The 13536-nt window shown below is 47.3% G+C and overlaps 1 protein-coding gene across 3 annotated transcripts in view; it reads left to right on the top strand.

Annotated features, from left to right (window-relative positions):
* The window catches only part of PLA2G7 (phospholipase A2 group VII), a 324365-nt gene extending 322891 nt beyond the window's left edge, over positions 1–1474 (top strand). For all 3 annotated transcript variants that reach the window (XM_078647671.1, XM_078647670.1, XM_078647672.1), the window contains exon 11: positions 988–1474. In XM_078647671.1, the coding sequence (XP_078503797.1) occupies positions 988–1100 (113 nt within the window). In that variant the 3' untranslated portion in view covers positions 1101–1474. The remainder of the gene's footprint in view (positions 1–987) is intronic.
* The last annotated feature ends 12062 nt before the right edge of the window (positions 1475–13536 follow it).

Below are 13536 nucleotides of genomic sequence, written 5' to 3'. Positions count from 1 at the left end.
GGTGGTCAGTTGGTCCTTGGTGACCTTGCCCCAGCAGCGGCGTGGCAGTTGTTGGGTGAGGTGGTGTGTGGTGGGTTTTCTGAAGGTGAAGAGGACGCATCTGTGGTCGGTCCAGTGGGGTTCGGTGGTGTGGTTGAAGGAGATGTGGGGACTCGCCGAGAAGAAGGGGTCCAGTGTGTGTCCGGCGTGGGTGGGTGTCGTCACGAGCTGTTTGAGTCCGATGTTGGCTAGGTTGTCGATCAGGGCGGTGGATTTGGCGTCGTTGTTGTTCTCGAGGTGGAAGTTCAGGTCGCTGAGGAGGATGTAATCCGTGGAGGCGAGGGCGTGGGTGCTGATGAGGTCGGCGATGTCGTCGCTGAACTGTGGTCGTGGTCCTGGTAGTCTGTAGACGAGTGTTCCTCTGAGGGAGGTGTTGGGGTCGGTGTGGATCTGGAAGTGCATGTGCTCGGCGGTGGTGAGGGTGTTGTCGGTGTTGGTCGAGACTCTGAGGGTGTCCTTGTGGATCTCATACCAACTTGGTTTGGCTGTGCACTATATTGACTTCCTGATGGTCTTTTGGAGGTGATTTGTTGAAGATTATAGAGACTTCCAGATTGTCTACCAGTGCTGTGAGTTACCTGGTTGAACAATGCAAATTGTGTTGTGGTCCAAGAGGGAGGAGAGGATCTAATCATAATGAAGTGAAGCATTATTTACGTGAGGCAATGGGAGATCATGAGTCGATTAAAGATCAGGTATTTGAAGGAGTGGTAATTATTTAATACATCTTCCTTTTAAGTGAGATCTAACTGATTTTGTACATTGTTGTCGGTTTACCCATGAATGAATGTGATTAGTATGAAGTATTTTGGATCTGGGCATCAGTAAATGTAAAAACATGTTCTTTTAGGATCTTGAGCACTGATTATTAACTCAGGACTAAATATGTTTGTGTCTTTCATGCTGTCTTTCATGATGATTACATAATATTCTTTCTTTGCCTAACAGCCCTTCAGAGAGATTTTAATCAATGGGATGCTTTCTTAGATGGAAAGGGAGATCATCTCATTCAAGGAACCAACATTGTTCTACCTGCAACAGAGCCTAAAGCTGTAGAGTGATGGCATTAAATGAAGAAATTATCAAGTGCTTCTAAAACTCTTCTATCATAATTTATGGACCAGAGCCCAGTACAGCTGGCCAGATACTTCAGGACCCGTCTGCCATTCTACTACAGTTTAAGCATGGCATTTTTCTACGTCGCAACCCAAACAGTGAATTATGTATGCCACAATCGATATGGATCTTAGTGCTGTACCAGTAAAACAATCGATTCATATAGTGCCTCTTCATTTTCTACATTAATTCTCGAGAGGAAGTTCCGCCGTTGAAACAACCTTTACTATAGGAGAAAAAATTAAACAGGTTTACTTTGCACGTTTTAAATATTATGTTTAAAATGCAGAATCTGTTTGATTAAAAAAACGAACCCAAATACGTTTTTGAGACAGTCAATACTGCACATTTAATTGTTGGTCATTTTAATCTCCCGAAATGTATCTGGTAAGACAACTGATACATAGACATATTTGATTGTTATGCACAATAATGGGAAGGGTTAGATCTATTGAATGATTTTTTCTTTTGATATTCATGTGTGTTCTCTCTCTCTCTCTCATTATATATATATATATATATATATATATATATATATATATATATATATATATATATATACACAGAATGACTCCCTGCAGTACCCTTAAGTTAACGCATCCCAGAAAAATGATTATTTTGCTCTAATTGTATTTCCTTGAAGGTTTTGGTGAGCCCGAGCTTGTTTATTATTATAGTAAACTATTAATATTTAAATAAATGAGGTTGAAGATGTGTTAATAATAAGAATAAAATATCAAGGGAGAATTTGTTGTTAAAATTACAATGAAATAGAAACTCAGACCAAATACTCAATGTTTTAATTGAGTTACAAAAGCGATGGAATCATTTAATTAATTTTTTTTACATTACAAGATATTCATAATAAACGGTTTGTAAATGAAGTGGACAGTAGTTGAAGGCATCTTATTTAAAAAAAAAAAAAAAAAATTTTTAAAACAGCATGCATGAATAATGCATGCCCAAGACATTTTACATGTTAGTTCCCCTTTAGTTCTACAGAAATGTGATATTTCCTTTATAGTCCCTTTTCTCCCCTTCTTAAGTGGTCACGGTTATAATTCTTAAACTGAATAAAAAGAACATTTTTTTTTATTTATTTGCATTGAGGCGAGATATTTAGGTTTACATGTGTTAATAACAAAAAAAGAATAAAAGTAATAATGAGGCTAAAATGGTGTTAAGAAAATACCGATTTACTTTGTTGTGTGCTCAGTAAATGTATTTAAGGCCAACATTGTTATAAATAAGAACATTTGTAATACATAATAACTTTGCACACTGTCAAAGTGAATGGTGAAACTATTAGGTAATGATACTGGAGTTTTTAGGTATTTGTCTATAATGTCACTCAAAACCTCTCAGTGAAAACATCCCCGTAATTTACTTTTCACCCACCTATAATTTTATGTATATAGCTCCCAAAATAATCTGCCCCCATTTTTAAACGCTATGCAGCAGCAGAGGAGTGATGGGGCAGCCAAACATAACATGGTCTCTAATGTATCCCTGTCCCAAAGGTAAAAAAAAAAGACTTCCCTGCCATGCTTGACCAACCCCCACCACCTTACCTGCCATCCACCTCCCTCCTTCATCAGTCAAAGCAGACGAGCAGAGCTGTGCTCACAGGCTCTCAGGGAGACCAGTCAACCTGGCCTTTTAAGGCCATTAGGACATCACAACAGTGGGTAGCCAGTTTATCAACTGTTGTGCTGTCATAGCAGTGAGTTATGACATTCAGAAACGGAAATAAACGATGGAGGCGCACTACCAGAGCCATACATAACAAAAGAATGTTAATACAAAATGAAATTATACACTGTGAAAGTGAATTGTTTAACTGTTAGTTAATGATATTAGAACTGGTACAGTGTTTAGGTTTAGTTTTACTTATTTGAACGTAATAAAGTTGCTATTAGGATTGAGTGAAGTAATGGTTCAATAGTTAGGAAATGAATTAAACTCAACTAAAGAGTAATTTTAAGGTGGTTCAATTTGAGTGTAATCCATTTGGAGTATTCATAACCTACAAACAATTTGGGAACCATGCAGAATGACACAAGATGCTTAAGAACTTTCAGAGATGAGGAATTTCTTTCAAGATCCTTGCTTCGAATATTGACACACATGGCAAACAGACATGCCACCGCTGCTTTACACGGCAAAGTATCTATTACAGTGTGATTTATTGGAGTGCTAAGATATGTCTTATTAAACCAACATTTTATACGGCTACATTAATCATACGCTGAATAACTTGATAGTATGTACAATAAAGGAAATGCGAGAGATCACTTGCTTGTTAAAGAACATGTTACTTAACTTCGGTAACGCTCTTTCTGGTGGATATTCTGTGACTGCAGATTCCTCACCTTTAGAATATCCCCAGGTACCAGACTTGATCTGGAAGATTTAAAACAGCACTGCTCCTGTGTGCTGCTGGCTGGTGCCTTGCGGCGCCGAGCTGAGCCCCTGAAATGACTACTCGCATTTAAGTGCCACCCCTGCACATCAAAATCAGTTTCTTTCTCAGTGAACCCTTAGGTGAAGAGCCCAACAATAACCAGCGTTACCAGTGTGCACAACTCTGATTTTAGACCCTTTTTAGTTGGGGAAAAGAGACCATTCCACAGTACGGGGACAAGAGGAGGTCAGTGAGGAATCTGAGGTTAGATAGAGAATAAACCAGAAAGAGCATTATCAAAGGTAAGTAAATTATTGTTCTGATGGATACTTTTAACAGTGGATTCCCCAGCATTATAATAGAAAGAAAAGCAGTAACTCCCGAGGCAGTGGGTCTGTGGAACGGTTCAGATCAAAAAGTCTTGCATGACAGAATGGGCAAAATGGCCTTCCCGTCACACCTGTCTGTCAAGGCAGTGATGCTTGGTGAACGTGTGCACTAATGCCCACATCTTTGCCTGACTGATATCAAGGACACCAATTCAAACAATGGGGAAACCCAAAAGCATCTGTAGGACCTGGGTAGTATATGTAAAGAGACACAGGTGATCCTAGCAGACAACAAAAAAATTCTTCCAAAGCGACTTATTTTACCTTTTTCAAAACTATTATATATACCCAAGCATAAACAGAAAATGTATATGCCACTAAGATTGGATTTGAATTTTTCTTTTATTATGTTAGCAGTTTGTTATTCAATTGGTACATTTAAGCATGAAAGTAAGAATAACGAAGAACAATTTGAGCAGTTGCTCCAAGGTAAGTGCAAGGGGATAAGTGGTGGGTTTGAGTGCTCGTGAATTTAGATGAAGAGGTAAGAATACCAAGAACAAAATCAAAACAATAGTTTACATATCTCTAAGTCCAGAAACTCTAGAAATTGACACATTTCCTATGATCCACATTAAGTTATAGACTCCAAATTATTGTCTAAAGAGAGGGCCTATTTCCAGTACAGGTTAGTTTAACGCTGTCGACCTTTCGACCCAGAATGTAGGGTGAAAGCCAATTGTTCCTTGAAGAGGCGTCTTCAGGACGGAGATGAGAGCAACCTAGGAGATAATTGAAAGGGAATGATAAGGTACCTCATTTATATACAAGGCTTGGTTATAAACGGTGAGGACACAGGGCTCTCCTCGGGAGCACTGTGCAGAGTTTAGTGCTGATAGCAACGTAGAGAAGGGCCCTTAGCCTCCAATTCAGGAGAAAGGCCGAGAAAAGTTACACGGTCCAGTGAGGATCCGTAGCGGTCACATAGAACTAAAAATGAATAAAGAAACATCGAGCTTAGAGGGCTAAAATCGTGTACCAAAAGAATGAACCAGGAAAACGGAAGGGAAGGGGTACTCACCCATCCGTATCCCTGGGGAAACATGTTACTTGTTAAGTAGTATTCTTTGTGTGTTGTGAATGAGGGCCAAATTAATCATGCAACATGTATCTAAAACAAATAAAAATTATACTAGTACAGTATATAAGGTATAGGAGGCAGCGGTAGGGTTACCTTAATCAAGCGTCTCCGTGAGTAGTGGATACAATGTTATCCCTGATACGGTTAAAACCAAAGGTCGAGTAAATCGGGCACAAGGATCTAAAAAGAAAAAGGTTCAATTGCCGGCTTAGAGCCCAGATAACATCGACTGGGCGAAATGTTGACTATGACTACATTGAATAGTCGAGAAAAATTAGTTGAGATTGGGGAGCAGTGTTTACTTATTCGGACTGTCTCCGGTAGGCAACTTGCCATTATGCAAGTGCGCTGGAGAACGTGTCAGTAATTAAGTCCCCTGGGAGAAAAACGTGCATGCAGCATTGTCACGTCGAGCACACAGCTGCTGGATGCTGTAGTATCACGTCACTATTGGAATGTGACTGCGGGGGTTCAATGGTATGCACGATCTCGACAGTGACTTGCATATAATGATAGTCATAGGAAGGTCTAACATTAAATAATGAGTGTGAGAAGTTTGCCTGGTATATGATGTTCACTATTCTAGTGAACACCTTGCACCAGTCCAAACAACCCTTATGGTGATGGTTGTAAGTCAACCTTATAGACCAGCTATCCTAGTGGTAGCGTGGACAGAACAGTCTTAGGCTAAAAGACTCGTGAGGGCGTGTAAAGCCAGCTGTTTTACCATATGTAACCCCTTGAATATCAAATGAAAGGACACCACACAGGATATATATAAAATATATATGTATTTATTTACTAACACACTCCTCTGAACTCTTTGAGATTAGAGGCCAAAGCACATAAGTTACTTAATCAGAATACGTTAAGTTGCACAAAATACAGTTAGGCCCTAGGGACGAAGCAAACCATATATTAAGAAAGTGGTATAAGTACCACGTCACGAGAAAAGGAAAGGCTTAGGGCCTAGGGAATCGCTGGGGCCACACTATCTGAACCTTAGTTTAGAAGTAGGAGGCTCACAGGCGGCACGTGCAGTGTCTTTACACGCACGCGAGAATCAATGTTAAGTCAATGGGAACTTGGAGTTTAGAAAAAGAAGGATTTAGGACACTTCTGGTCTAGCTAGGAGGAAACTACTAAAAACCTTGGCACTTGGATAGTCAATACCCTTGGGAGCACCGAAGTACTCGCGTTACCTCACCCACAGGAAGCGGGTGCATAGGTGTGAAGATGTCGGGTTTCGCCGTTGAAGCCTATGGAGCCTGTGAAGACAGATGCTGCAGGCGACAAGGAGGAAGATGTCCGGGTGGATTGAGGATGAAGAGGACCTGAAAGCAGAGGGGACAGAGTCTGGGTCACTAGCCAGTGACCGGGTGGAACCAGGAAGGAACCAGACGACGTCGAGGAGCAATCGGGTGCTGTCGTGAAGCTTGTCTCTTCAGCCACGCGGACCAGGAGGCGTCGAGGACGACCAGGTGCTGGAGGCGAGCTGTCCCACCAACGTTCTCACAGATGGAGGGGTCGACCGCCGGATTGGAGTCAACAATCCTTGGCAAAGGCAACCCATGCAGGATTCAAAGAAGGCTTCTGGTGCAGACCAGCAAGGTCTGAGGTGCCTCACCTTTGCAGGGAGGCAAGGGCCAGTCTGGAGCAACCAGACCAGCGAGATGGTTCAAAATGACTGTCGTCACAGAGGCTACTAGCCAACGGGCCAGCAACCAGACAACGTGTCGAGCAGAACACAAGCAGAAGGGTCCCACGCAGAACTCGTGGAGTGTGGAGGGCCGATCTTCGGTGCAGGTGGAGCTCGGATTCGGGGCTTCTCAATCCCCAGTGCAAAGCTTCGAGGATACCTCAGGAGCTGCACAGTTAGCAAGTTGCAGGCTTTTCAAGATGTCCGGTCCCACGTGTCTCGTCGCCTCCACAGATCTCAGCTATGCTGCAGATGTGAAGAGAGGGTCAGAGAGGTCTGGAAGTCTGGGTCTTGTGAGGCTCTGTACTCTGGTCCCGGCGGGAGCGTCGACAAAGCAAGCCGTTAATTTGCTGGATGGTGCCTGGTTGCCCAGGGTGGTCACTCCTTGGCCACAAGGGAGATTCTTCAGTCTTCAGCTTCAGCAGAACTTCGAAGGTCCAGAGTTTCGTGTCAAGTTTCGATTCCAGGATTAATCTAAAGTCTCAGGACTCGGCTCCTACCTTTATACAACTAAAAGGGGCTGGATTACTTTCTAGGTCCCTCCTATGGGTGGGACCAGGAAGGGGGGTGGTTACACCCCCTTTCCTTTGTCCAGTTTCGCGCCAGAGCTGAGACTGGAGTGCCCCTGCAACCGGTTTGAACTGGGGTATGCATGGAGCACCTAGTGTGCCCCAGGCAGTGTCTCATTCTATTCAGCCCTCCCTGTCCCAATACACAGTCATGTCTGGGGTGGTGCTCGCACCTCTCCGGGCAGGAAACCTATTGTCCAAACCTCCGTGACTGGAAGGACTCCCAGCAGCAGGAGGTCAGACTTGTGTCTGTGGCAGCAGCGTCCATTTTGTGACGCTGGGGCTCTGGTTAACTTTACCCGGGATAGTCAGAACTAACATGTCTTCTCCCTCTAGAATGGTGGAATGCTACCCCCGTCGCCAGAATTGGCGAGGGGGTAGTATTCCAAAGCGTATGACACCTTACACGACATGTTTAGATAAAGCCAAACCAAAGTTAGCATTCAGCCGCGAGGATTATAATGCACTTAAGAGTATATGATATGGCGATATCATAGAACAGCTATGAGGACATGGTTCCGAAAGCTGCAGACAGGCTCAGCTCATGCTAGAGCACCATCTCACACATAACCAAGCACTCTGCCTCCAGGATTGTTAAGGCCTGCCATAGGAGTGACTTATATGGTACTGTGTGTCTATATATAAGGGTAGATATAGTATTACTATACCTAAGCAAGGGGTGATTACACAACCTTGCCCCAGCTGAGTGATCAGCCAGTTGTGTCAGTTTGAGTGGCCAGCCAGGGGTGGCATAATACATGCTGCAGCCCCTGGTAGGCCTTGGTTACACCTATGCCCTGAGTACCTAGGGTACACTTCTACAGGGGCTGACAAGGTGAACTAATTCCCAATTGTGGATGTACCTAGAGTAAATGGTGTGAATTTAGAGAGAGTGCATCTGGGCTGTGGGTCTGATTAGCAGGCCCACAGCCACATCTAAGTCGAAAACCAGTAAAGCAAAAGCAAAAAGTGGGGGTGACCATAGGAAGCAGACCCTACTCTCCTACAATGAGGAACTGAAACTGTTGATAGTGTCAATGATTGATGGTGATGGCATGGGACTAAAGGAAGAGGCGTCCAACACTGATGAAGATTAAACAAAACCCATATACATTACTGGGTAAATGATCTGGCACAAAACATAGGAAGCGCAAGATTTGTGATTACCAAAGGTGCATTTCTGGTAATAACGATTGGGCTTTCAGCCAAAAAGTTGTGGTATCAAATACAAAAGTGATGACAATATGACACAGATAATCACATCCAAATAACAAAACTTGATTAAAGGGACCCGACAATGGATAAAGTGAGCATTCATAGATTGATGAGTCCTATCTTAATGAAGGTTGTTCAAAACCCATATACATAAAATTGCGGGGTAAATTAATCAAACCTATAATTTGAAAGAATCAAGATTGATAATAGACGATTAGGCCTTCTACATAAATATTACAACCACTAAGTATGCATTGGATTAATATAACCAAACAGATGGTAAGGTATACAGTACGATATTAATTAGTGGTAAACCAAAATTCATGTGTGGCAGACCAAAATGATCAAGGGTCACTCAGAAAATCATGAAAACCAAGCCATAGCTGTGGTGACAGATTGGCAGTAACCCTACATGGGATAGATCTATCTCGACTTATTGGTCTGGATATTTCTCAAATGTGGGCACCCTGGGTTAGGGATGGTATCAACCTGTGTTGAGAAGAGACAGTTGTCTGGATATCTCTTCGTGTTCATTTAGCCCTTGTTTTACAGTGTACAGGATGTTCATCCATTTGCACTCGTCAATTAAGTAAATCTGTGATGTTTCCTCCTCTAGGGCCCAAAACTACCTTTTCAAGGACTAGCTATTCAAGGCTGTCAACGGAGTGATTGAGTGTATGAAAGTGTTTCTCTAAAGGGGCACCTTGCATCTAACTCGACTACAATGTTGTAAAATACGTGTTTTTACCTTCTGACGGGTCTGACCCACATAAAGTAGATCACATGGGCATATATTGACATATACATATATACTGTTACAATTTATGGGGTCCTTTAACTCAAACGCACAAGTTAGTACTTGTGTAACGATATATCTGTAAGAGACATTCGTTAGTATTAGATTCCTTACCTTAGAATATCCCCAGGCGTCAGACTGGATCCGGAAACTTTTGCGTAGCAGTACCCTTGCGCGTCGGTAGGCGTCGTCTGCGGCTCCGCGTCCGTGGGCGCCGTGATGACGTCGCCTGAGTACTTAGACGCCGCCTCCGCGTGCTGACGTCGGTTCTTAGACACAGCTTTTCCGCACCAGAAACGCAGAGCCATGTCAAAAAACCAACACTGGTGCCATTGAAACTAGGGCCCTGAAGGGGTAAACCCTAACCCTAGATATCGGTTCGCAGAACGGGGAGGATGGGTGGGTCGGTAAGGAATCTAATACTAACTAATGTCTCTTACAGATATATCGTTACACAAGTAGTAACTTGTGCATTTGAAAGAGACACGTTAGTATTAGATTCCTTACCTTAGAATAGATACCCCAGCAATACCAACCCCGGTGGTGGGTCTGCGAACCAATAATCACACCAGAAAGTCCTGGAGGACGGAACGGCCAAAGAAGCCATCCCTCCGGACTTGGCTGTCCAGGCAGTAGTGTCTTGCAAACGTGTGCAGCGATGCCCAAGTAGCTGCCTGACAGATGTCTTGTAAGGGCACTCCCCGGCCCAGGGCAGTTGTAGTCGCCGTGGCTCGGGTAGAGTGAGCCCGTAATCCAACAGGGGGCTCCTTTTTAGCCAAGGAGTAGCATGCCTGGATACACAAGATGGTCCACCGGGAGATGTTCCTCTTGTGCACCGCTTTCCCCTTCTTCGCGCCCACGTAACCAACAAAGAGTTGGTCATCCACCCGGAACTGGCGTGTGCGATCCAAGTAAAATGAGAGCGCACGTTTTGGGTCCAGACGGTGGAGCCGCTCTTCCTCTTTAGAGGGATGCGGAGGCGGGAAGAAGGTTGGCAAGGTGATAGACTGCCCGATGTGGAAGGCCGTGACAACCTTGGGCAGGAAAGATGGCTTAGTATGCAACACCACTTTGTCCAGATGGACAGAAAGGAAAGGTGGAGTACAAGAATGGGCCTGGAGCTCACTCACTCTCCTGGCAGAGGTGATGGCAACCAGGAAAGCAGTCTTCAGAGTTAGAAGGCGTAGAGGACAGTTGTGAAGTGGCTCAAAGGGAGCGCACATCAGAAATGTAAGAACAAGGTTCAAGTCCCACTGAGGCATCACAAACGGAACAGGAGGAAACGTGTGTGTGATGCCCTTAAGAAATCTATTTACAATAGGGGACTTGAACAAAGAAGGTTGATCAGGCAGCCTCAGAGGCTGAAAGGGCAGAAAGGTAGCCCTTGATAGTGCCCAGAGCAGAGCCCTGCTGGGCAAGAGAAAGAAGGAAGAGAAGAACCTCAGAAAGAGGGGCAGCGAGAGGATCCACAGCCTGTGCTGTGCACCATGCCACAAATCTGTTCCACCTGCAGGCGTATACCTACTTTGTGGAGGGACGCCTGGCTGCCAGTATGACGTTACAGACTTCAGGAGGCAAGTCAAATGGCCTCAACTGTCGCCGCTCAATCTCCAAGCATGGAGGTGGAGACTGGACAGGTTCGGGTGGAGGACCGTCCCCTGCTGCTGCGACAGAAGGTCCTCCTGAAGAGGCAGACGAACCGGGGGATCGACTGACATACTGAGTAGCTCTGGATACCAGTACCTTCGAGCCCAGTCCGGAGCCACAAGGATGACTTGGGCCCGGTCGCGCTTGATCTTCTTCAGCACTCTGGGCAGAAGTGGTATAGGCGGAAAGGCGTACAGTAGACCGCAGCTCCACTCGCGATGAAAAGCGTCTCCGAGCGAGTGCGGAAATTCCAACGCGCAGAACTGATGACATTGCGCGTTCTCTTCGGTGGCGAATAGATCTAACCAAGGCTCTCCCCATTGCTGAAAGAGGCCTTGCGCCACCTCCGAGTTCAGACGCCATTCGTGATCCATCATGCACCGACGGCTGAGCTCGTCCGCCCTGGCGTTCAGAGAACCTGCCAGGTGTTGAGCCACCAGGGTCACGCCCTGGCGTTCCAGCCATTGCCAGAGGCGCAGAGCCTCCTGGCAAAGGGTCCACGACCCCACCCCGCCCTGTTTGTTGCAGTACCACATGGCGGTGGTGTTGTCCGTGAACACCTGCACTACACTCCCCCGGACAGAGGGGAGGAATGCTTTCAGTGCTAGACGAATCGCCCGTAACTCCAACAGGTTGATGTGGAGCCGGGCCTCCGCCGGAGACCAGAGGCCTCTGATCTCCGCCTCTCCCGTGTGGCCTCCCCAGCCCTGGAGGGACGCATCCGTCACAACTACGTGCTCCGGTTGGGGAAGGGAGAGGGATCTGCCGCTGACCCAATCGCGGTCCGTGAGCCACCACTGCAGCTGTCTCGCAGTGCCCTCCGAGATCAGGACGTGGTCGGATAGGTTGCCCTGATGCTGGGCCCACTGAAACTTCAGGTCCCACTGCAGAGCCCTCATCCGCCACCTGGCGTGATGCACCAGCAGGATGCAGGAGGCCATCAGCCCCAGAAGCCGCAGCGTCAACCTGACCGAGACCCGGGATAACGGCTGAAAGATGGGAATCAGGGCCTGAATATCCCAGACCCGCTGCTCGGGTGGATAAACCCGAAACTGCACCGAGTCGAGAACCGCTCCGATGAAAAGGAGCTGCTGAGAGGGGCACAGGTGTGACTTCGGCACATCGATTGACAACCCCAGCCGATGCAGGAGATCTGCCGTAGTCTGGAGGTGGCTGACGACTGTCTGGGGCGAGCCCGCCTTCAACAACCAGTCGTCGAGGTAGGGGAAGACTGAAACCCCTAACCTGCGCAGATGAGCTGCGACCACCGCCATCACCTTTGTGAACACCCGTGGGGCGCTGGTAAGGCCGAAGGGGAGCACGGTAAACTGAAAGTGCTCGTGGCCAACCATGAACCGCAGGTAGCGCCGGCAGGACGGGGATGTGGAAATAAGCGTCCTGCAAGTCCAACGCTACCATCCAGTCTCCTGGGTCCAGGGCAGCTAGGACCTGAGCCAGTGTCAGCATCTTGAACTTCTCCTTCCGGAGGAAGTCGTTGACGTTCATTAGGTCCAAGATAGGGCGTAGGCCCCCTTTGCCCTTCTTGGTTACCAGAAAGTAGTGGGAGTAGCAACCACACCCTACTTCTGGCCCAGGAACGTGCTCGATGGCCCCCTTGGCCAAGAGGGCCGTAACTTCCTCCTGCAGAAGTCGCAAATGATCCCCCGATACACGGTGGTTCTGCGGTGGCATGGCTGGAGGAGTCGCCTTGAAGGGGAGGGAGTAGCCCCTTCGGACGATCTGCAGCACCCACTTGTCCGAAGTGACGGTGCGCCAGTGGAGGTGGTGATGGCGAACCCTGCCCCCCACTGGTGTCACATGGGCCTGAAAGCACGGACTAGGAGGGTTTTGAGGCGGATGCTGCGGGGGAAGGTGTGGACTGACCTCGCCGTTGTCCCCGACCGCCGGGACGGCGGTGCCCACGGCCGCCACCGCGTTGGGTATTACCCTGCGGAGCGTGGCTGGCAGCACGTGTGGGTACACCCCTTCCGTGGCCACGAAAGGAATGAAAGGCAGCCGATTGCTGGCGCGGGGCCGAGAGGCCCAAGGACTTGGCCGTAGCCCTGGAGTCCTTAAAGCGCTCGAGCGCATGGTCTGCCTTGTCGCCAAAGAGGCGACGGCCATCTAACGGCATGTCCATCAATGTGTTCTGGACATTGGCCGAAAAGTTGGCGGACCTCAACCAGGCGTGGCGTCTGACCGCCACCGTCGTTGCCATCGCTCTACCCAGTGAGTCGGTGGTATCCAGCCCACACCGAATGGAATATTTGGCTGCATCCCGGCCCTCCACAAGGGCTTGGCCGAGTTTGGCCCGTACCTCCAACAGACACTCTGGCAGCACGTCCGCGACCGTATCCCATAGAGAGTGGGTGTAGCGGCCCAAGAGGCATGCGGTGTTGGAAGACCGCAGTCCCAGACTAAGGGACGAGAAGATCTTTTTGCTGTACTGCTCGTACCTCTTGGATTCCCTGTCCGGCGGTGCCGACGGGAATGCGGTCTGGGAATTAGAGGCCTGGATGACCAGGCTCTCGGGGGTAGGGTGGGTGGACAGGAAACATAGGTCACCCGGGGCGGGCGGTGG

Source organism: Lissotriton helveticus, chromosome 6 (genome assembly GCF_964261635.1).
Source record: "Lissotriton helveticus chromosome 6, aLisHel1.1, whole genome shotgun sequence".
NCBI lineage: Eukaryota > Metazoa > Chordata > Amphibia > Caudata > Salamandridae > Lissotriton > Lissotriton helveticus.
The sequence above is the reverse complement of the archived record's forward strand: the minus strand, read 5'-3'. Positions and strand labels throughout refer to the sequence as shown.